This window comes from Borostomias antarcticus (assembly GCF_949987555.1).
Source record: "Borostomias antarcticus genome assembly, chromosome: 7".
Classification (NCBI taxonomy): domain Eukaryota; kingdom Metazoa; phylum Chordata; class Actinopteri; order Stomiiformes; family Stomiidae; genus Borostomias; species Borostomias antarcticus.
The window spans coordinates 5,146,478-5,170,148 of NC_140240.1; the positions used below are offsets into that span (position 1 = coordinate 5,146,478).

The 23,671-nt window shown below is 42.8% G+C and overlaps 4 protein-coding genes across 5 annotated transcripts; 3 read left to right on the forward strand and 1 right to left on the reverse strand.

The window, feature by feature from the left end:
• Nucleotides 1-10,020: 10,020 nt before the first annotated feature.
• mafbb (v-maf avian musculoaponeurotic fibrosarcoma oncogene homolog Bb) lies at nucleotides 10,021-11,874 on the reverse strand. The gene has a single exon (XM_084440584.1). The coding sequence runs from the start codon at nucleotides 11,637-11,639 to the stop codon at nucleotides 10,647-10,649; it is 993 nt and encodes a 330-aa protein (XP_084296710.1). The 5' UTR covers nucleotides 11,640-11,874; the 3' UTR covers nucleotides 10,021-10,646.
• Nucleotides 11,875-12,982: 1,108 nt separating this feature from the next.
• Nucleotides 12,983-15,395, forward strand: LOC311311379 (DEP domain-containing mTOR-interacting protein; the record flags this gene model as incomplete). Its single annotated transcript, XM_084441075.1, has 9 exons — nucleotides 12,983-13,059; nucleotides 13,231-13,409; nucleotides 13,546-13,669; nucleotides 13,973-14,148; nucleotides 14,283-14,495; nucleotides 14,629-14,766; nucleotides 14,864-14,934; nucleotides 15,076-15,180; nucleotides 15,270-15,395. 9 exons carry the CDS (start codon nucleotides 12,983-12,985, stop codon nucleotides 15,393-15,395), a joined length of 1,209 nt encoding a protein of 402 aa, XP_084297201.1.
• A 429-nt stretch (nucleotides 15,396-15,824) lies between these two features.
• On the forward strand, nucleotides 15,825-20,015 carry adnpa (activity-dependent neuroprotector homeobox a). Its single transcript, XM_084440750.1, has 4 exons — nucleotides 15,825-16,257; nucleotides 16,707-16,815; nucleotides 16,958-17,050; nucleotides 17,192-20,015. Exons 2-4 carry the CDS (start codon nucleotides 16,708-16,710, stop codon nucleotides 19,535-19,537), a joined length of 2,547 nt encoding a protein of 848 aa, XP_084296876.1. The 5' UTR covers nucleotides 15,825-16,257; nucleotide 16,707; the 3' UTR covers nucleotides 19,538-20,015.
• Nucleotides 20,016-20,957: 942 nt separating this feature from the next.
• LOC311310989 (bcl-2-like protein 1) lies at nucleotides 20,958-23,671 on the forward strand. 2 transcript variants are annotated; one of them, XM_084440594.1, is made up of 3 exons: nucleotides 20,958-21,075; nucleotides 21,974-22,625; nucleotides 22,746-23,671. In XM_084440594.1, exons 2-3 carry the CDS (start codon nucleotides 22,101-22,103, stop codon nucleotides 22,887-22,889), a joined length of 669 nt encoding a protein of 222 aa, XP_084296720.1. In that variant the 5' UTR covers nucleotides 20,958-21,075; nucleotides 21,974-22,100; the 3' UTR covers nucleotides 22,890-23,671. The 2 variants fall into 2 exon arrangements, with proteins under 2 accessions (XP_084296720.1, XP_084296721.1); XM_084440595.1 differs by lacking the exon at nucleotides 20,958-21,075 and adding an exon at nucleotides 21,418-21,486.

The following is a 23,671-nucleotide window of genomic DNA, read 5'->3' on the forward strand; positions in this document are numbered from 1 at the left end:
CTCTGCCTCCTCCCTTCAAATCAGTGATTTATAGTCGAGGCCTACTACTGTCAGAGTAGAGCAAGTCTACACTGGGCCTACTACTGTCAGAGTAGAGCAAGCCTACACTGGGCCTACTACTGTCAGAGTAGAGCAAGCCTACACTGGGCCTACTACTGTCAGAGTAGAGCAAGCCTACACTGGGCCTACTACTGTCAGAGTAGAGCAAGCCTACACCGGGCCTACTACTGTCAGAGTAGAGCAAGCCTACACTGGGCCTACTACTGTCAGAGTAGAGCAGGCCTACACTGGGCCTACTACTGTCAGAGTAGAGCAAGCCTACACTGGGTGGGCCTCAGTCATATACTTTGTTTACCATGAAATAACATGGAGTAACTCAGTTCACTGTTATTGTTTGTTGTTTTTTTCCCCAATAAACTAGTGTACTGTAGTGAAACTGTAAATTGGACATGGCTGATTTTAGATTGATAATTTTGAGTGGCCACCCAGAAATATGTAGGCAAATTAATTAATTGGGTGGCAATTATCATCTGTTCTTGAAATGTGTCCTGATAAGAGACTTCCTGTTTTTATGTCTGGAAGAGATAGCAATTCCTTTGTCCTAGAACCCTTTGTGTTTAGCAATTCCATTATTTTATCATACCTCACTCAACCCTAGATAATGTTTCTGTGGTCATTTCATAACAACCGCTGTCAGTGTGAGCAGGCTGCCTTGAGCACATTGATTACTTGATCAGTAGGATGGACACCAGATAAGGAAAGAAAACATGTTAATAGTCCACGAAACAGAAGCCCTGACTGCCATTATCCTTGTTTAACCTACTTACACACCACACACACACACACACACACACACAATGAGGGAAAGAGAGAGCGATTCAGTGTGTGAAACTCTCAGTCAACACAAGCTTATTACTTAATTATTCACAACACTGGAAAGCTGGCCTTCTTTCAGACAAGGTGAACTTGTCAAGAGCCTGCTGGTTGTTCCATTTGACACTTAACACTGGTGTCCATTTCAACAGCTCCCTATCCTTTTATTGATGCATGTCTTCCATTGATCCAGCCATTGATTTGCCATGCAATCCATTACCCATCTGTCTGTATCAGCAGGCTTTCAAATGATCAGTCAGATTGAACTATTAGGGTGAGTGGTAGAAAAGTCCAAAGGCTGGTCTGCTCCCACAGATAAAGATAGCTGAGTGGGAGAGAGAAGGTGACATTAACATACCAGGTAACTGTATAATCATACACTAATGCTGTTTCTGTTACATAGACATTAGACACAGGTATAATCAGACCTCCACAGCAAATATAACATTATCTTTTTGTGTTAGTCTACAGTGTGTCTGTAAGAGGACAGAAAGCAGTGGATAAACGGAGCCAGTCGATTCCACGTGGGGGTCAAGAGGTGGGTATGCCATCGGAAGGACTCATGTGTAATGGGATTGCTATCATTAGTCCTTAGATGGTCAATTAAATGTTTAATTAACTGAGACTGACATCAGATAATTGAACTATTGACTGTTCTCTCAGTAGCATTTGTCTTTAAAATGGGCTTGTGCATATTTGGCCCTAAGCATCATATGGTGTTGGTTATGAGGCATGTGAGCTGTGATTTAAAAAAACAAAACAACAACATTGGATTATCATTATTTTATTTCAGCAATCTTCTGAAATCAAATTCAAACTTTGGTTCCTATTGTAATTACTATCCCTTCCTCATCAGATTCTTATCATGCAACATCTTAGTGGAATCAGATATCCTTGAGAGTATACAACGTGACTGTTACAACAAACGGCTTACTTACAGCCCAAGGATAAGGGGAATGGTGATTTATTGCACTGCTGGTCAAAAACAAACGATTTGCATATATTTGGAAGTCAAGGCCACCATGTACGTGTCTAGTTTGTGTCTCTGCTATGGTCTGTTTTTTCTCTGTCATTTTTTCCTCACTCTTCTCCACAGCATATCTGTCTCTTTACACTCTTAATAATACACGTCTATTGTTCCAGCATGATCCTATGTAAGTGAGAGGTTCTTACTGAAGGTTACAGCTCTGGTAACGTCATTTGAGAGATAACACTGTGTAACCGACAGAGGGCCATCAAATGAATGGAATGACTAAACAGCCTCAGGTCGGCTCCTTAGGGGCAGTGATGGGCAATCAGCTGTCATCAGGGATGAGGGGCAGGAGGAGGGAGTTGTGGGACTGAAACCTTCTCTCCCCTTCTGTGGGAAGCCTCATCCTGACTCCTTTACAGAGGTGGCAACAACAAACACGTATGTGCACACACACGCTCACAAGCATACAAACACACACATACACACAGGCTGTTAAACACATCCCCGCAGGGAGTCACAGTTCACTTCTCAGCCCCTATCTGTGGTACTGTGACTGAGCACCCCCCTGTTTCTCATGCTCACTGTTGACACTGGATATGTGGTAAAGAGAGAGTGACAGAGATAGGTATGAATATGCGTGTCAAAATAGCTAGGAGCAATGGCGAGTTTGGAAACATGAAGAGTGTGGGAGGCGCGTGACAACTTAGGAGTCAAACACACGTCCTTCTTAAGTCTCAGTCAAAATCTGAATGCCTTTTAATAGTATAGTAGCATGTACTTTAATGATTCCCTGGGGAACAGTTACAACATAGCTTATAGATACAAAATATACAGAAATCCAAATATTAGCATGCCTAGATTGTGCAAACATGCCTAAAGTGTGCAAAATTCAAATGTCAATCAAGTACTGTGTGTACATTTTGCTGTTTACTTTCAGATGGATAGGGCTGTTGATTTGAAATGTGATGAGCCACAGAAACCTTTCTGCAAACAAACAGTCATGCTACTGGGGATGAACAGTTGATCTATGAGGATTATTTCTTCAAAGAGTGAGCAGCCGCTCTGTGTGACCAGCCTATAAAGGTTCCACACCAGTCACAGCTAACCGTGATGAGGAGGGAGTGTCAGGGCTGATTTCGACAGGTTTATCAAGTGATCGGCGAGAGATAAAGATTCGGAGGCTGCTCCTATTTCAAAGTGTGTCAGCCCTCTGGTCGTGTGGGAAAGCCTTATGTTCCTGATTTCCATCCTGCACCTAACTGCACCCAGATACTTCAACTGCCACTCTGAAAGTCTCTGTAGTGCAGTTGTGAACTCACAAACAGAAGGATTTTTGTTGTGGTGAGCAGGATCTTGAGAATGTATCACTTGAGAGGAGATATTAGAAATTGTGATCAAGGAAATCTACACAAATCGGGCTGTGGTGCCAACAGACTAGTTGTAACTCACCAGGAGAGCAGTATATAACATAGTTCAACTGTAAAAAGATGTTCAGTGCTGCTTTCAAGCACTATGACAGCTATTCAGTCCCGATTCTCATTCAGTTAGAGTCAACATTTACCATTATAACATTATTATTGCTTGTTTTGTGAGGTGTGAACTGGGCAGCTCATTAGTTGTGTGACTGGAGATGGGATGCAGATGACTACACGTGAGTCAGAGCCAGTCCTCTCCTTTAGTTTATATATAGCCCTACTCACCATTACCCCTGTCACAGAGAGTTATCATGACCTTTTGACCTTTACTCAACTGCACAAAAGGAGACTTTGACCAGCTACTCAGGGGTGTTTTCACCAACACAGAAAAACACTAACAGAAATGTGGTAAACAACAGTTAATTAGACAGAAAAAATAACTTTGATGTGACTCCTTGGTTAAGTTCTATCATGAATATGTTGGTCTATTGTTCAATCATCAGATATTCCTTACAAATACATTTAAAGTTAATCTACCTCTCTCTCTCTGTAGATTCTTGAACATGATTTTTAAGTCGGTTCACATGACAGTACGGGAGACAGACAGCTTGTACTTTCCCACAACAATGGAATACTTGAGCACTGGGAACACCTGACAGTTGGTTTAAGGTCATGGGTCGCAGGGTTACATGTCAGGGGTCATCAGCCCTTTTTGCACAACATGTTGTGTCTGTTAGTAATGCAGGCCCAGCACTCAGCCACATGTGGGCGTTGAATTCCCATACAGACCCCCAGCTCTCTTTTGTTCAGTATGATTTTTACCATCAACAACTTTCATATATTCATTTTTATTGCTTGAAATAATAAAGTACCATTCATACATGCTAAGGGCTCATGCTTTATCATGTGTGACTGGTACTGTACTATTTCAAGCAATAAAAATGGCCTAGATGTTGGGATATGGTTAAAGAGGGTGTGTCAGTCAAATTCACGTACACAGCTTCATGATAAACGTATCTCTTTTAAACAAGTATGTTTGTGTTGTCTACTTTTATCTTTTTCTCATTTTTTTTCCTTCTCTGGGAAACTGCTGCCTGTTTGTTTTCTTCTTTCTTTTTTCTGTAGTTAAAATCCCAAAACAAAGTACTTCCTGTATTTCAGCCACAAAAAGAGAAAACAAGTACATGAGTGTACTTTAGTTTAAAGGACGCTGTCCCCTTAAATAGATCTCTTAAAGTCTATGTCAATGAAAAACTCTCATCCATGAAGATAAACCACAGCACAGAGTTGGTTTGAGTCATCGGTTGCTTTTGTTGTTTCAGCCCAGCTTAATTGTGGTGAGAAAACTGGGTTTAAATCAAATAGTGTGTGTGAAGGGAATAGCTGGTCTGCAGGGAGCTGCTGAGAAACCAGAGTAACATGGCCGGCCTTGAAGTCTTCTTGGTTCTTCTGAGAAACATGACATGAGATATATGACACATTAGAACTACATGACACATACTGTAGGTCTCAAAAGGACACACCCAATTCCCAGTATTCATTAACGATTAATATTGTTGTATATTATATAACATGGAACTCTAGACAATTAATTTGTTTGCTGGCCTACATGTTTACTCACAGCAGAACAGTGAATTACAAAACACATGTCGTACTCAGTGCAGCTATTTAAAGGGGACTTCCTTAGAGCATAACAGCATGGTTTACCGAATGTTCAACACACCCAGACACATGTAAGTGGAAGTACAGTGCATGTATGGATGGCGTTCACCCACACTAGAATGGTCATTAGAGTGATGGTGTGACTTAGGGTCAGAGGTGTTCTTGACGGAAGTGTTTGTCATCATTTCCATTTTCTATGTTCTCTTTTTTCTCACTTATTCACCCCTTCCTGGTAAAACTGTATTTTCACTACCAGAGAATTACAGAGGGTGAGTTAAGCAGTAAGACAAACATGGTAAGTTTCCATTTCACTTCAAAATTGTGCAATCTGCCTTTTTAAGGAAGTTCACCCTAAATCTGGAGTTGTGCATCCAAATCAAATGACTGCCGTTAAAATAGCCTTTGTGTAATATCAATTCTGTATGAATTGTCACTCATTAGGGGGATGGCACAGTGAGAACTTGTAGTTCTTCCAAACACCCAAACACATACAAACCTACACACACAAGTAGGCGCACACACCCCCCCACCCACACGCACACACACACACACAGAGTTAATTTGCTCGTTTTCACATAACCAGAGACCTGTTTGTTATCTTTGAGACATTGGGAAAGAGGTCTTCAGCTTTTCAACAACAGCCCCATTGCCAATAACTAGGTCCTCCAGTAAGACATGCGGATGTGAGAATCATAAACACAAAGAGACGTGATCATACCGCCCCACAGTTCTGGGCTTGCTTTAGAGTTTGTGTTGAACTCCACAGGGCACACCGATGGCGTCTAGCAAGGCCTGACCCTTAATCAGCAGTGCTGTGCTAACAGCATTGAGAGACATGTCTCTGCCATGTAGACAGTGAACCAGTGCCAGGACCCTGGGGCCTGAAGCTGTGAAAAGGAAAGACGCAGTCAGAGGGGAAGAGCCTGAGTTAACCCCCGTGGCTCATGTTTCTGCAGTGCCCTAATGGACGCCTGTCATCATTACAAGCTGAAACAGAAGGGCGCCTGCCAGCTGCGTGACCCCCATAAAAAAGAGCAGGAAATCCTAGCAGGCAACGAGAGTGAGGGTGAAAGGAACTACTGCCCATGTTTCTCCTCTCCTCTCTCTCTCTGTTATCTCCCTCTCTCACATGACCTCCAGCCTGATGCTGCTGTACTCTGCTGCTTTTTAAGTATTTGTGGGCTTGTTCCCTCCTTGCTTGTTCCCTCCTTTCCAACAAACTGCCATTTCACCTCTATGAAGAGACAAGAAGCCGTCTTTACTCTCAAGAAGCTCTGAAGCAAAGAAGCATGAGAACAGGAGTTGGAATCACTGTAAATTCTTTCAAATGGTCCTGTTGAGCAATTGCTTCTGAAATGTAATCTTACCTCCCCGTTGCTACTAACTCTACAGTATCTTGTACCAAACGGAGCATACTTGTGTCACACTCAATATATTGTGGTTATCATAAGCAGTGCTCCACCTTTGCCCAATCATCAAAGTCCAGGGTCAGTGAAGTGACAGGACTTTGTCACATCTCTCTGAGTGGTGCTCATAGAAACGTGACAAGAGTAAGAGGGCCTTCTTATCTGATCCCCAGGAACTTGTGCACAAACACGCTAAACTCACGTCTACAGGTATTATATTACATTCATTAAGATAGCAGGCTGCCTTTATGGTAGCACTGGGGCTACACATTAATCTGGATCATGGGTCTACCAAGCCAGGCTGTGCTGAGGCGATCATGTGAAGAATTGAGTGATTTACTGTAACGTCACCAGAAGAGGTGAATTTTATTGTAGGTTCAAAGATCCAGGGTAATCTGACTTAAGACAAATAGGTATCACTTGAATTTCAACTAAGACTTATTGCAAACCCATTGGGTGAATGTAAGGCTTTAAGCGGTGATACTACTGTATAACATGTAGCCTATGGTGTGTGTGTGTGTGTGTGTGTGTGTGTGTGTGTGTTGTGTGTGTGCGTGTGCGTGGGCATTTGTGATCTGTGCGTGATTCATGATTCAGCCTGTCACAACTGGCTGCACAGATACGACTGGACATCCTCAGCGGAAACCACATCCTGAACGGACTGCATTTTCCTGCACCACACGACCCAACGCTCGCACAAAGAGTCACTTGACTCGACCCTCATATAGGAAGTGAAAGAGGAAGCCCCCCCCCCCATCCCATCCTCTCCCCAATCTCTGCTCTGTCGTTCACGTGAATCCACACATATAGACAGGTCATCTGCATCAGTCTCAACCCTTGCACAATGACAATGGAGCTGGGGGATGAACAGGCTCTGACTGGTTATGTCCTGCTCAGGGTCAGCTCAGCTGTCTGGTCTGTGGACAGAAAACCAACAACCCAGTAACTGACAATCATTGTTTTTTTTAAAGTTTTTTTTCATCTTAGTTTATAATGCAGAATGAATATTTTGCGTGTTTTAAACAGTGTGAGAGGATGTTTGGACCAAAGCAAATACCATAGTCCTTTTTTTTTGGTATGGGGTCCAAACCGATTAGTGTGATGCCGATGATTTTGAGGATGATTATAGTGAAATGTTTTTATGTTTGAGTCAGGGGCCCCATTTTGCTGTACTGACTGACGCCCCTGGCTGTGTTCATTGGTGACACTGCAGCCTGGCGGCCTGCATTCCTGCGCTTCTCCCCACACAATGGCGCACATCTCTGACATTCCTCTCTCTGTGCCCACTGTCTGAGGAACAGCCAAGCCTCCACCAAACCAGCACACAGAGGACAACTGATTCTCTCCACCCATTCCCAATGAACATCACTACCATGAAAACCCAAAATGTACACATGGGAATTAATGATAATGGTTTTATTTAAAACATATTTACCTTTTTTTTATTAAAATAGTTTGAAGCAATATTTATCATACTGTATATCTCATAGTATTTCCAGACCAGCTATCTACTCCGAGGGTCTGCTGGACAGGTACGGCAGGGTATTGTGAAGGTCGTCTGGTTATGAATAGAGGATGAACAGAGGATGCTTTCCCTACAGCCCTCTTTTTTCCTCTCTCCTTTCTTCTTCCCATAATCTTAATGTTCTCCTCATTCCTCCTATATCTACTCTCTAGTCATATGCCACTAATAATTTTCCCTCTATCACACATCTATTTTCTCTATGTTTTCTGCTCTCCGTCTCTCCCCATCTCTCTTTCTCTCTCTCCCTCTCTCTCTCATTCTCTCTCTCTTCGATACTACACAGGCAGACACCTTTTCCTCCTGCTGACTCAGTAATCAGCCCGAGGCGGTATGGGGTGGGGGTGTTGGTGGCCATGAGGAGGGGGAAGTGCTGGGCTCTCACATCCAGCACAGTAGCCTATCACATGCAAAGGAAAAGAGCTGGCTAATCGTTTCTACAATGGCACCCAGCAAGCTGTGTTGCAGGACCACAAACTGCTGTCTCCACTGACAATCTACTTCAGGCGCAAAACACAGTGACTGACTGTCGCATGCAGACAGACACACTCACTCATGGAGACACACACGCATGCAAGTATGCACGCACGCACACACACACACACACAAACAAACAAACACACACACACGCATAAACAAACATACACACATTCACTCACACAAATATACACACACACACACACACATATATACACACAATACATGCCTATGAAGATCTGCGATGAATCAAGCATCATACTTTTCCAGTGACACAATTTCAGGCTACAATTCAAAAACAATCAAACCATTGCGCCATCCTTCATGCATAGCGTACTATATGTCACACAGGGGCTAGTGAGAAAAGGACCTAGCTGCTACCCTATTACCCTCTTCCTAAAAAATCCTCCAAAATGGGATGACCTTTTAGGAAACGTGAAAGTCACAGAGAGAGTGCTTCTGCACCTGTGGTCTGTTTCTAGGTTGTTTCCATGAACAGAGGGTAAGGTCAACACTGGTGGCAGGTCATATGAGTGGAGGAGATCCTGTCAACAAGGTTAAAGGGTGGAGTCCTACTAAGTGCCACACCTGCTCATCCAAGCTCTGGGGAGAGGGGATAAAGAAAGAAAAACGAATGAATCAATGAGCAAAACATCCTCATTCCATCCAAAATGTTTAATGCAGTTGAAAGGCTGGAGAGAATTAGATGGTTGTATCATTTCGAACAAATCACATCCTCCACAACACACACACACACACAGCACAACAATTAGCTGTCGTTATTTCTTTCTTTCCCTTAGTTAATGCATATAGAGGTGACCTGTTTGTCTGAGGAAGGGAACAGAGGGGAAGTCTGATTTCCACTCATATTATCTCTGCCACACAGCCCGGCCTGGGAGCCCTCAGTGCTTTCACATGCAGGGGTCCCTCAGGAAGCAGCACTCCATGAAAGCCAAAGGTCAGGAAAAAAAGCCACTCATCCTTTCATTTACCAGCAGCCCCACGCCCCCCCCCCCCCCTCCACACACACACACACACACAAAAAAGTGGCTATATAGTTATATGTTATTAGTAGGATATGTGTAGTACTACTCAAGGTTAGTGTAAACTGCACCAAATTAGAAAATGTGTCCTTCAGAGAGCTAATGATAAAAGTTTTATGCTGTACAATAAAAATGTTGGCAAACAAACTAACTGATAATATGTACCGTACCTCATGTTATTTCCTGTGTAACAATGTGCTGTGTTATAAAATGTCAGCTCAAAGTCAGTACTTCAGTAGTTTAACTGACTTTAAAAAGTAGACCTATCTAGCTTTCCATAACTGGCCTTTGTATGTGTGTGTGTGTGTGTGTGTGTGTGTGTGGGGGGGGGGGGGGGGTTACAATGGTATTTTGGTATTTCTACACCAATAGAGCAATCTCATTTACCTTTAACACAAAGGATAATATTAGCAAACCTATGACATGCTTCCTGAAAATACAACAATTTATAATTTATATTTGTCTTAGTGTGCTCTATTCCTGCCACATAATTCATTTCTGATAAATGGCTGGGACTATAAATTGAAAGAAGGCCTTGTAGCCTAATTACTGATATGAAAAACAAACGTACAGAGCAGAAGTAATGACTTTATTGGTCTGGAGCAGATTAAAACAATTGAAATACAAACAATGATATTCAATTGCAAGTTACTATTCATTAATATAAAAAAGCTCTATTTCTGGCAAAATTGACAAAGTATTTAAGAGAACATAAAAGAACAAACTAATCTGTCCAGCAGAAAAATCTTACAAGGAAAACATTATCTATTTTTTCAGTGAAGGGCAAAGTAAACAGATTGATTGGAACATGTAATTGATTAAAATAAAAAAAATACTTTTAAAGTGATGATGGCTGAAGGCATATAAAATATGATCTGAATACAGAAGGAAGGCTATTGGAAGCCAAACTGGTGTCACCACCGTTCTGTAGATAGACAGACTGATCATTTAATAACAAAAATGAGAGGACCGTCATTTAAAGTCGGCTAGGCTACTTTAATGATCGCGTCTAGGTAAAATGTAGGCACGAAAGAGACATATTCTAAATTGCACACATGTCCAGCATGCATGTAACCATTTTAAAAACTCTGATAGGCCTACATTTCTCGTTGAGTCGGATCATAAATGATAGGCCAGGCCAAATTCATGACCAGTAAGTTATAAACGATGTAGGCTATGTCCTTGAAACAGGTAGATCAACACTTCGGCAACAAGTTCCTAATCAGTAGAATAACCTCAGTTACGCGAAACACAGTGACTGTGTACGAAAGACGTTCACATGAAATATTCTGGTGAGGAAGGGTTATCACTGGTAGACCCAGTTTCATGGTAACCATTTGAACCAGTCAATTTTTCGCATTTCATCTTGTATGCGTCCCTTTCGCGTGCCAGCCGGTTGAGCTCGTGCTTCAGCTGCTCCACCTGTGTGACCAGGCTGGTCTTCTCGTGCTCCAGAACATGCTTTTGCTGGACACGTTTGTAGCGGCATGACTGTGCGTAACCTCGGTTTTTCAGGGTTCTGCGCTTCTGCTTCAGACGCATAACTTCGTCCTTGGTCAGACCCCGTAAATGCCGGTTGAGCTCTCTAACTGACATGGAGACCAGCTGGTCATCCGAGAAGTGGTTCTCTACGTTGAGTCGTCTTTCGTGTCGATTTTGATGGTGGAGATGATGCGCACTATGGGTAGGTTGCTGCGAGAGGGGTGAGTTTGGACACGAGGTGTCGATGTCTCCCTTGAGGTGATATTGATTTTGGCAGTGCGTATTTGGAATATCTTGCAGCTCAGGGTGACCCGAGAGGGCGTCGGGTTGACGGGGTAGTCCAGGGTACGGCTGGCAATGCCCGTTTAGATGATGCGCTGACCCATACCCTTCGAATTCAGCTTGGAGAGGTTGTTGGTTACCGTTCACCCCATGCACTGTGGTACCGATGAGGGCCTCCACTGCGTCTTCTGGTGTCAGCCCAAATGTATGAGGATACATTTGCTGCGCGTAACCTCCACTGTTGGGTGCCCAAAAATGATCCCCAGGGTTATTCCTCTGCTCCTCAGGATTGAGGCTCGGCGATGAGGGAACCGAACTGCAAGGGGTGCTCTCCGGGGTTGACGAGACGGAGTCCGGTCTCTGAAGCTGGCTGCCCGGCCCAATGAATGACCGATCGATCACCTGCATTGTCTCCTTCTTTACGTCGAACTTCATCAAGTCGAACTCGCTGGCAAAATCCATAGGGTTTTTCTGAAGTCCCAATTGATGTGCTTCGGCTGCCATGTTATTCAGGATTTAGTGTTCTTCTGGCCTCTTCGAAAGGTCACAAAAACAGTATTTTTCATGCAGTCTTTGATAATAATGTCACTTTTTGTTCAATTGCGTCGAGTAAAACGTGAAAAGGCTCTGCGTAAAAAGTAAACAGATTTCGGGCTACCCAACTATCCAACAGATCGATTCCTTGGAATATTCTACTTTAATCCCCGTGATAGAGCACAGAGCGTAGACTACGACATGAGTACGCCAGGCTGTGTTACAGCAACCACGATGTGAGATTGCTCTGTCTATTTCACCAGAAGCGCACTTTCTTCATAAAGCACAGTGATGTCACGCGGTATAGACTACACCTCCATGCTCTTCTCCAATGAAAAAACGCCGACGGGCGATTTGCATAAAAGCTGATGTGTGCGTTTTGAGTCAAAGGCTTTGCCCATTTTTCAGAGGATGAAATGGTGTCCACGATTTTAGGTTTAGAGACTGCAATATGCACATACGATTATTAGTCTTGCCTCTGTTTTTCCACACGTTTTCCCTATTTTTCTATATTATATACGATAGGCTACCATGGATGCCATGAATAAAATGCATCTGCAAGGTTTGTTTCAGTTGTGTCTACCACTATTAAAAGCCTATATGTCTGCCACTGCAATAACACCCATACCCTGATGTCACACCATTGTATTAAAACTGTATAGGTAAATATTTGTTTCTTAAATTTAAGAGTGGCCTGTGTATCAGCACTTCAGTCTGACAGTTTTAAAATTTCAACAGCACCATTCACTCATCACTGGGCCACAAACACTATACCCAGGATTCGACGCTCCAACAGTCTATTGCAAAAAGAGAGCTGCATAACACTGTCATATTAATTTCTTTACCAACACAATCAACATGAAACGGGATACAGACAGAGTAGACTGGAGACAATGTATTATTTATCCTGCTATATATTTATTGTTCAATGCTGACCTCTTGTGTTCATTATGCAATAATATACTCCTCACAGCCCAAAAGCACAAACCATCTGGTGCGTCAGGTTACCAACATTGGTAACAACATTGGTAACAACACTGGTAACAAGGACGCTTTTTTATGGTAGAGCCGTACTGAACATGGCTCATATAAGAATGATAAGAAACTTCAGGAGGATTTGTAGTGTGCAGTATAATACGACACAACCAAATGTCTTCTGTGAAGTCAAAGCCCCCCCCATATCCTCTCTCTAGTCCTCGTGTGTGTATACACAACATCTATCCCACATTGTAAGTTGGTGCTGTTGTACACTGGATATTTGGTAAATATAAAGGCCTCACAGTCAGTTTTAAGCCCAATGTCAAAGAAGGAACATGGAGAGTAGCACGAAGAGAAAAGCCATGGCCAGACTGCACAAGGCTGAAGTTATGATTGCTGGGGAGCAACTCAGGTATGTGATAGAGAGAGAGAGAGAGAGAGAGAGAGAGAGAACATAGAAATGCATAACTAGTTTGTTAGTGAGTTTGGTAGGGGACAATTTTGATAATTTACAGAGGTTGAAAAAGGGAAAGAAGCTAAATATTAAATCGGAGCTGAGATATCAATGTCACTTCCTTTCAAGACTGAGGTTGCATGATGGAAAGCTAATAAAGGACAGAAGGTACCATCTGCGCACATACCCAAACTGCTTTGTGGCCCAAGAGCTGATTGACTGGCTGGTCAGCCACAAGGAAGCTCCAGATAGAGTCACAGCTGTCTGTCTAATGCAACACCTGATGGACCATGACAAAGTGCATCACGGTAAGGTGTCAATGCAGCAAGCCTCGGCAAATGACAAAAGACATCTTTAACATCTATAACAGTTGTTAACTCTCCAACAATAAGACAGTGTAAATGCATTCTTCCTCGATTGTCTCTTCCATTCTGTTCTCTTTAGTTTGTGACAAGCATCCTGTGTTCAAGGATGCAAAATTGCTGTACCGTTTCCGTAAGGATGATGGCACATTTCCATTTAACACAGAGGTGAAGGTGTTCATGCGAGGACAACGACTCTATGAACGGTAAGAGCTCTTTTGTTCGTCCTGCGTTCTGGCAAGAGCCCTTCAAGTGTTCTATCCACAGACAGACATAGGTAATTCTAACTCTATGGTTATCTGTACATGGAAAGGGTTATGTGCAGCCACATAATTAGAATTGTGCTCCAAATGAAATGTTAGATGAATAAGTGTGGATGATAATAGACTGAACAATCAGTGGCAGAGCGTCTTTAGTTGTGAAGATGCTTTAGTTTGATAACCTACTGTAAGAGAGCAGCTGTGTTACAATATATGTGTGTATGTATGTACTGTATGTGTGAATTGTAGTTTAGTAGGAAGGGACTCCATTTTGCAACTAAGAGAGGAGCAAGGAGTAGCATACCAGCGTTCCTTTCCTGGCTGCCAGATGATAGACTGGTTGCTGCAGAATGCAGAGACAGAGAGTCGTCGCCAAGGTTTGGACCTCTGCCGTGCCCTGCTGGAGCATGGCATCATCAAGCATGGTCAGAGTGGTTCCCTTTTAACCTTTGACCTTAAGTAGTGGAAGACTGGCTCGCAAACCTCTTTCCCCATTCTGTACTTATAACTACATTTTTACTTTTATCTCCCTTATGTCACCACCTCTATTCTCCACCAGTGAGTAAGAAGCACAACTTCTTTGACAGTGGGTTACTGTATCAGTTCTGCATCAACTTTCGACGTCGTCGCCGTTTGTCTGAGCTCTTGAATGAAAGCGAAAGAGAGAAAGAAGAAGGAGTCACAGTGCAGACACCAGAGGACACCCATGCCGACAGCCCTTTTGTCCTTCGAAAGACTCCCCCACTAGAGGACTGCAGTGGATTCCAATCTGGTACATGGATTCTACACTGATAACATTCTGACAATATTACGACAATCAATGTTAATATTCATACAGAGCATCTACATAACATATCACGTATGTGTAGTAGGCCTATACTGTATTTATGTTTACCCTTCCATAGTGCCGTCCAATAAGGAGCTGAAGGTGATACCCAATGTGCGCCGGGGCAGCTTGAATTCTCTTCAACTTAATTCTACTGGGTATTTACTCCCTGCCCCTCTCTCCACTACCCCAGCTGTAAGATGCAATCCAAAATCAGGTGAGATTGACAGAGTTTTGAAAATAAGCATGTGATGAACATGAGAGCCACATGTTTGATTACTGTAAACTACAACCACGGCAATGATAATTTCCAGTACTTAGGAGGAATGTGACTTGTGAAGACTTGTTGTCTCCTGGTGCACCTTTCATCAAGCGAGTATTGACGGTGAGAGTCCACAATTTGTCCATCTTCTCTAGCTAAACTTTGAGAAAATGTAGATTTAAGATAAGATTAACTTTAATAGCCCCGGGAAGGGCGGTGGGGGGGGGATTCAATTATAATTGTTTCTTGTCTACATCATCTCAGGTAATGGGTGATGCAGTGGGCTGGGGTTTTGTAGTCAGGGGCATGGTTCCCTGTTACATCCAGGCAGTTGATCCTGGAAGCCCGGCGGCAGCGGCAGGAGTTAAGGTGTGTCTTCCAGGTTCAACATAACATAAACACACATCACACACACACACAGACTTTCAAGAAACACTTACCTGTAATTCGAACTCTAGGTGCGTCAGTTTCTGTGCCAGGTGAATGGACGAAGTGTTCTCCACTTGGATTATCGTACAGTCACAAGGCTGGTGATGACAGGACCACGCACCGTTGTGTTAGAGGTCATGGAACCACTGGAATGACCTGCTGATCATAAGAAGTGGCTAAATTGTATGATTAGTGTCTTTATGCCTAATATTGTAATCTATTCACACAATAAAGAATTTACAATAAATTACAATCTCAGGCCATGTAGGCTATGTTCAATTGTAGTGTTTCTCTATTTTATAGCCTTCAAATGGTTCAGTCATCTATTCATCTTGGGGGTGGGATTCTGGATTGAAACTGAAATGGCAAATCAGAACAAACCCCAAAAATCAGAATTAGTCAAATCAGAACAAACCACAAAAAAATCAAGCGCTTCCACAACCCCGAATGTCATGTGAACAACTGGGACAAAAGGAATGGAGGCAGGTTTAAAAACTATAATGAGCATACCTCAAACTTCATAGTGCCTCACTACTTCCGTCTTTTTCAGTTCGCCATTTTGGATTGTGTTGACTATACTGCGCTAGCCAGAGCTAGCTAGTTTCGGTGAAAGCTGATCATGGTGAATAGGGAGTTAGCTAGCCTAGCTATCATCCGAGTCGATTGTAGCATCTAATTGGCAATCTATGCGTTTCGATATTAATTACTTAGTTAAAAAATTGCTTTATATCACACGTCTTATGCCAATCTAAGAGTACTTTGTTGAGCTATCGCAGATGGAGGAGCACCAGGCAGCAGCAGCCCGCAGCCAGTAGCACCCGGCTTGGTGCGACGAGAACTAGCTAGCTACCTAGCCTAGCAAGCTAAAAGCGAGGGAGGGAGTACAACGTCTGGACAAATGCACAATTGAGTTGGATTGATAATAGCTAGCTAACGTTCACAATTCTATTGTTAGTTAATCGCTAGATACCCAGCGACTTGGCTTTCCAAATTGGGCAGTCTTCAAAGAAGAAGCAGGTAAGTTTGACGATATGTAAAAAGAAAAATGGCTAGTTAACGTCAGCTAGCTAACCCTGGCATCTTATAGCAATTTGAACATGGTAATACGCTAACGTTAGCTAGTATATCCAAGTTAAAATAACCCCCCTTCCCTTTAATTCTCATCCTTATTCCACACATATATCAAATGAAGTAGATGACTGGCTAGCTATGGGTTATGGATGTATTAGGTAGACGGTGGCCCTGTAGCTAGCTAGCTAACTAAATGCTGCTGCATTATCACTAGCGTTGAGGGAGAATAGCTTGCTTATTCTGCCACCTTCGTACAAGGCCTTTTACTGTCTATCAAAAACGTCACTAGTTATCTCACTTGTGATAGTGCTGATATGATTAAGTGTTGATATGATTAAGATGAAGCAGCTCACTTTTTCCTTTTTGGCTTGTATCCCTCGTTTGCTGCCATAAAGGATGTATCAGCTACCAGTTAACAACCTCACTAGGTTACGGAGAGCCAGGAAACAGGTGAAGAAGGCACTTAGCGACATTGGACTGGAATATTGTAAGGATCATGTGGAGGTAAGTGTATTTTTTAAAAAGGTCCGGTTGTGCCACATAAGTAACATTACCTACCTCAACATGAATTCAATTTGTATTTCTTGTGTTTGTATAATACTGTAAAAATGTTTTTATGACCCCATTTTCTCCTCTGTATACACAGGACTTAAAAGAGTTTTGTCCAAATGACCTCTATGTTAAGAACACTCTCTGCCTTGACATATGTTCATGGGATCCAGCATTTTCTAGGACACAGGTATGATTATTATTTGCTCATTAGCTATAAAAAGGAAAGGATCCATTGCATTAATAAACAAATTAATCTGTTTTACTTCAATTAGTATACCAACCCAAAAATTGCAATTAAGTATTGTTTATCTGTTCTTTTGTTTTACAGGAATATCGGTCAAAGCCTTTCTGTTGCACAGAGTGTTCTTTCTCTTCCAAGTACTACTCAGGCTACAAGAACCACTTCCGCAATGTACACAGGCAGAACTTTGAGACCCGTATCCTCCTCAACTGTCCTTACTGCACATTCACTGCAAGCAAGAGGACTATGGAAACGCACGTCAAGATTTTCCACATACCAAGTTCACCACGCCAAGGACTGGGGACTGTAGTGGGGCAGAAGGACAGGCAGGGAGACAATGTAGAGAGGGCAATGTACTTTTGCAAGAAATGCACCTACAGGGACCCTCTGTACAATGTTGTGCGAAGGCACATCTACAGGGAACACTTTAAGCATGTGGTCTCACCCTATGTTGCCATGGTTTCAGAGTCCTCACTCAAAAATGGGGCTAACACTGTCAATGGCAACAACATCCTCTGTAAGCGATGCCAGTTTTCCACTCGTAGCTATGAAGCACTAGTGCAGCATGTCATAGAGTATCATGAACGGATTGGCTCTCAGGTGACAACCATGATTGGACATGCTAATATGGTAGTGTCCAGGTCTCAAGTCTACACTGGGATGGCACAGAAGGCTCCCATGGTGACGGCAGGGGGTCGTGCCCTGACATCTGAGCAACTAAGCCACATGATGGGGTCCCATCTCAAGCAAGGGCCCTCAGGGCTGAAGAGTCTAACAACCCAGTCCTCCATTCCTGGCCATCAGGTACGTGTCACGGTTCCTGGAAGCAATGGTTTGGGAGAGAGTGCTGGTTCTACCGCCAGCTTAAGCACATCCCAAACCCAGAAGTGGAAGATCTGCACCGTATGCAATGAGCTCTTCCCTGAGAGCTTATACAGTGCTCATTTTGAAAAGGCACACAGGGCAAAGAAGGTGTGGGCAATGGCCAAGTACATCATGAAGATCCACAACTTTACCAGCAAGTGTTTGCTTTGCAATCGATATCTGCCTAGTGATACACTGCTTAATCATATGCTGATCCATGGGCTGTCTTGTCCGCAGTGCCACGCCTCCTTCAACAATGTGGAAAAGATGTTGGAGCATGTAGGGCAAACTCACCCTGATGACTTTGTTGGTCCTCCTGCTGCCTCCCCACTCACCTTTGACCTCACCATCAAACATGACAAGCCCAAGAACATACAGCTTATTGTTATCACCTTCAATATGAAGGAACCTGTATCTGCTCAGGAGCAGTCTTTGGCTGCCCATGCTTCAAATTCCCTCTCAGCCCCGGGGAAGACACTGCTTTCCAAGATGCCAGAGAGAAAGAATGAGCCACCTTCCAGAAGTATGCTTCAGGCCACTGTGTCTGGTAACGAAGAGCTTGGTAACCAAGAGGTTGGGAAGACCCTGTGCCCACTGTGTTTCACCATCCTTAAGGGTCCTGTCTCAGATGCATTAGCCCTGCATCTTAGAGAGCGACACCAGGTGCTTCAGACAATGCACCCAGTTGAGAAAAAGATGACTTACAAATGCATCCACTGCCTGGGTGTCTACACAAGCAACATGGTGGCCTCAACAATCACTCTTCACCTTGTGCAATGCCGAGCTGTGGGCAGGTCCCAGAAGAGCCAAGGCATAAAGTCTGCCTTGACCCTGAACTCCTCCGGGGCTGGGTTTCTCAAACGTCAGCTACCCGTTCAGACCATGTCTGACCCCAAGAGAATGAAGATGAACGATGAAGTTGCATATTCTCCTGGTAAGCCGGGAGAGTCTGTTGATCTGGTGTTGGACCCAAGAAGCTATGAGCACAAGACTTATGAGGCTCGAAAAGCCTTCCTCACCACCTACTTCAACCAACGTCCCTATCTGTCTTCACTTGAGGAGGAGAAGCTGTCTGCAAGCCTGTGGCTGTGGAAGTCAGACATTTCCAGCCATTTTGCTAATAGGAGGAGGACCTGTGAGAGGGAATGTGAGACCAGAAGACTGTCTGTTCTTCTTGGCTTTGACATGCAGGCTCTCAAGAAAGTTAGGCATGACATGGACTTTGAGGCTGTTACCAAACCATCTGGTACCTCAGTGGTGAGTTCAAACTTGGGAGGCCTCAAGTCTGCACCAAGAACAGACCAAAGCAAGCAATGTGAGACAATTAATTGTACCCTCAAGCTGAGTGCCTACACACAGCCCATATCCATTGACTCTGACAGTGAGCCAGAGCAGGAGGATATCTCTGCTGAGAATGGGAATATGGACACACAGCAGCATGTTATCAGGTCCCATGAGGAAGCAAACCTATCAGAAGAGGGCAACTCTTCCACAGGCATTGATGGGCCTCCAAGGGAAGAGAGTACCTTGCAAGATGGGAAATCAAACGCTTGGGTGACTCTCTGTTAGTCTCCTGTTTGATAAGGAGTCTGCAGGTCAGATTGAGGGATGGGCATTTGGTGGGCAGGGATTCTTTACGATGCTTGCCATAGAAAATAACCTCCTAGGGAACGAATAGATTGACACAGTTTGGACTGATACAGTTAGCGATAAAATTATAAAATACTGTCCCCCCGCAACCCTTAAAAAAAAATAAAAAATAGGGCCTTTCATCATACCAGTGTTTGAACAAACCATTGACCTCCGCAACAGTGAGAATGCTGATATGTTGAACCAAGCTTAATTGCCGTGCAACACAGTATGGTGTCTGTAATTAACATTGGTTGTGTGATATTGTATATACTTAGATCATGCATACATTTGGACGGTGTTATCCATTGATATGTCTAAACATGACCTTTCCCCCTCTTCACATAACTTTTAAGTGTCTTCAAGAATGAGAGCAGGAACTGTGTATTATATTGTCATTTCACATTTAGAATTTGTAGATTAGATGACAATTACTTATGTCAACGTTGTTTAAATAAATTGGTTTGTTAAAAATGTTTGGACAGATGTTTTGTATTGAAATGTCACTAAAGCATCATAGTCAAAGTTAAATGGATACAGAATGCCAAGGAGGAAGAAATGTAAAAAGAGCTCACAAGGCTAAATAAGTGTATCTTTTACATTCTACATGAACATTATCCACGCAAACAACTTATGTTAATTCATTACAATAGCTTATTACTTAATTTGTTAATTATAATTACTATAGTGGGACAGTTAAGTCATTGTGTAAGAAAGCTACTGTTTCCAGATAAGTATAGAAGGTATTTGACTAAGCCTGCATTTTATTCAATTTATAGCGATATCTGGAAAAATTAGGTTTTTGTCTTTTTGTTTTACATTAACCAATCATTTAAAAGTAAACACTGAATAAATTAAAGTGTCAGGGACACCATTCACCGAAAAGTCAAAGGAGGTGCACAAACTCACATTGTCTTATGAACATTGCCTTGTTTTTGGAGAAAATAATTTTTACGTATGCCTATACATTTAGATTTCCATGCTATACAATTTTGATTGTTATTTACCTAAATAATTAGGTTAATATTCTTTGATTTTATTGCCATTACTTTGATTGAAACCAAATGAAATATCCTCTAGGCAATATTATTAATAAATCTACTTGGGTCCTTCCATAGCCTTTTGCCAAAAGTTTTGGTATGGTACAGTGCCAAAGTGCCAAAAGAAGAGGTTTGCACATGGGTTTGAGCTTGAACCACATGGTTTGGTTTGAGGTCCTGTAGACGCTGTTCCGATTTCCGTTTTGTGTTCCCGTTGATTGGTCAAACTCACTGAAAAGGCGGAATTTGATTATGTACGTCGTCAAAACTGTCCAATAGACAGCCTACATGGCTGGCCTTCCCAGTCTGTTTCCATTTAGCGTTCGATGCTGCAGATATGTGGACATTTCTTACGCTTTCATGCACAAGATTCTGCTCTTTAGAAATGCGGTATAATTATTTTGAATGATAGTAGGTACGCTATTCATTTTTACTATTGTAAGTATGACTGTCAAAGCATCCCGTTTATTAACTTATGAATATTGCTATGGAGATGGAAGCTAGCTAACGTTAGCGTACCTGGCTAGCGCAGCTAGTTAGCACTAACACGAGTAACGTCACTACGATAGCTAGCACTAGCTAGCTAGATGGGTAGCTGTCAACAACCCAGCAGCAGTTTGCCAACTAACTAGAAAGCTAGCTAAGAATCAGCTTACTCAATAAAATATACAGTTGCAAATATATGTCAATAGCTATCCAGCTAAATTATAATATATGCCAGGCAGGGAAGCGTGATATAACTCGCTTCTTGGCGAACCTAAGCTATTTTGTAGGATAAACACAGCTCGCTAATTCTGGCCATGTACGTACCCGGTGGCTAGTTGATCTGAGCAAGAGCTAGCTAATGAGGTAAGGAAATGACAAAATGTAAACTGTTAGCTAGCCCAGCTAAATATACAACCAATTTCTTGTTAGCTAGGTAGCCTACTGTATTTAGTGCTGCCCCTGGGCTAGCTCCAAGCAAATAAGATCCAAAATGTATGAGGTGGATGGGATTCCTTGTTAAAATGCTTTTTACCTTAATGTATCTATTTTATGATAATAGAGCTGAACCACGACCCGACTAGCTATGTGTGTAATTTATACTACTGTGATTATAGGCCTACTAATGTGAGCAGCCTGTTCATCGTTAACCTTCATTGTTAACCTTAATTAAATTGGACAATAATCTAGGCAACGTTATCTGAAGTTACAGATTAAGTTACAGCCTGTGCATTGGCACACATGACATTATAACGAGTAGGCTAAGTCTCACTGCATGTGTTCTTGTGGGTTTTGCATTAGAGATTTGATTTCTCACGATTTCCTTTGTTTCTGTTGTCATCCCTTGCTTCAGCCCAAGAATCAAAGCAAGACTGGATTCTGACATCCCATAGTGTGAGCGTGAAGGTATGGAGAGAGAGTCCAGGATATCCTGCTAGGACGGACAGCCAATGGGAGAGGAGGGTACATACTTGTAAACAATGTCTTGCAGTAACCATGAGTTGGTGGTGTTCTTCATAAGCTATAAACTTTCCCAAAGGAATTATCCTATAAATGAAGTGGGGCTGGAAGATGACAGCGAACAGACTGATGGACACAAGGCCAATGTACCCGTTGTTAATGGGTCTGGTGTGAACGACAGAAATGGCAGAGGGAGCACTGGGCTATCCTCATCTCCACAGGAGGGCACAGAGGCAGTGAAAGCAGCACTTAGGGACTCGGCTGATGAGTTTGAATTGCGTTATTTGAGGGCCTTCAGTGACCTTTCGTCTCAACTGCACATCACCCCTGCCACAGCATACCACAGCTTTGAGAGTGTAATGGACGAGGTGTTCAGGGACGGGGTCAACTGGGGACGCGTGGTAGGCCTGTTTGCCTTTGGGGGTGCTCTGTGTGTTGAGTGTGTCGAGAAGGATATGAGTCACTTGGTGGCCCGTATTAGAGACTGGATGACCACCTACCTGGACAACCACATCCAGCCATGGATCCAAAGCCAGGGGGGATGGGTGAGTTGGGAGATATGCTATTTAAAAAAAAATAAAAAAAATTAGAGTTCAAGGTGACACATCTTGGGATGTAACCCTGTAGACTCCACATTTATTACTCTGTTTCCATTTCTATGACAGGAGCGTTTTGCAGAAATTTTTGGCAGGGATGCTGCTGCAGACGTTCGACGGTCCCAGGAGAACCTAAGAAGATGGCTGCTAGTTGGGGTGCTGATACTCACAGGGGTGCTGGTCGGCTCTCTCATCGTAAAGAAACATCAATGAAGTGGAAGAGCTTCATAAGGCTTACCCAAGCTTAGTACATATAAATACTAAATTGACAGGAAATAGAACTCAATAGTTTATGTTTACATTAGCCCAGTCTACTTGTAGCCTGGCTTCGCCAGACCCAACTCGCAAAAATGCGAAGGGTCTGGACATTCTCAGTTCATTTTTATTTCCAAGGGACATTATCAACGGGCACAGATAATAATTCCTCTGGGCGCAATTTGATAGATTTCCAACCAATTAGAGCAACGAGACGTGGGTTAATCATTGTATCAAGTGGGTACAGTCATCACATTAAACCTGCCCCTTAGATAAACAGTTGTGATTGGTCCGACCAATATGTCGTCAGCTGGAAATCAGTTTGAACAGGTGGATGTCCAGACTGATCTGTAGAGAGAAACGGAATGTGAGCTTGCATGATCAGGATGGCGACGCCAGGCTAGTCCACTTGTGCACTGACAGAAACCTGATTCATTGCCCTGGCTATAGCAGTTTTGGGCATATTAATGTAGCTTGGTGAGCTATTTTACTTCTCACCATTATTTTTCCTGTTCTGCAATTATTTTTGTCACATTTTAAAGTTACATGTAACAATGCATTTTATGACATTATTTCCATATTATTTTTGTATTGTTTGTTAATATGTTTATAATATGTTGCATTCCAGAAAGTAGATGCTTCAAATGGACCTGATAAGCTAAGAGTGAGTGGGAAATTTACAGCTACAGTAGTGTGATAAGAGATGTTTACTTGTTGTTTTATTATTTGTGTGTTATCAC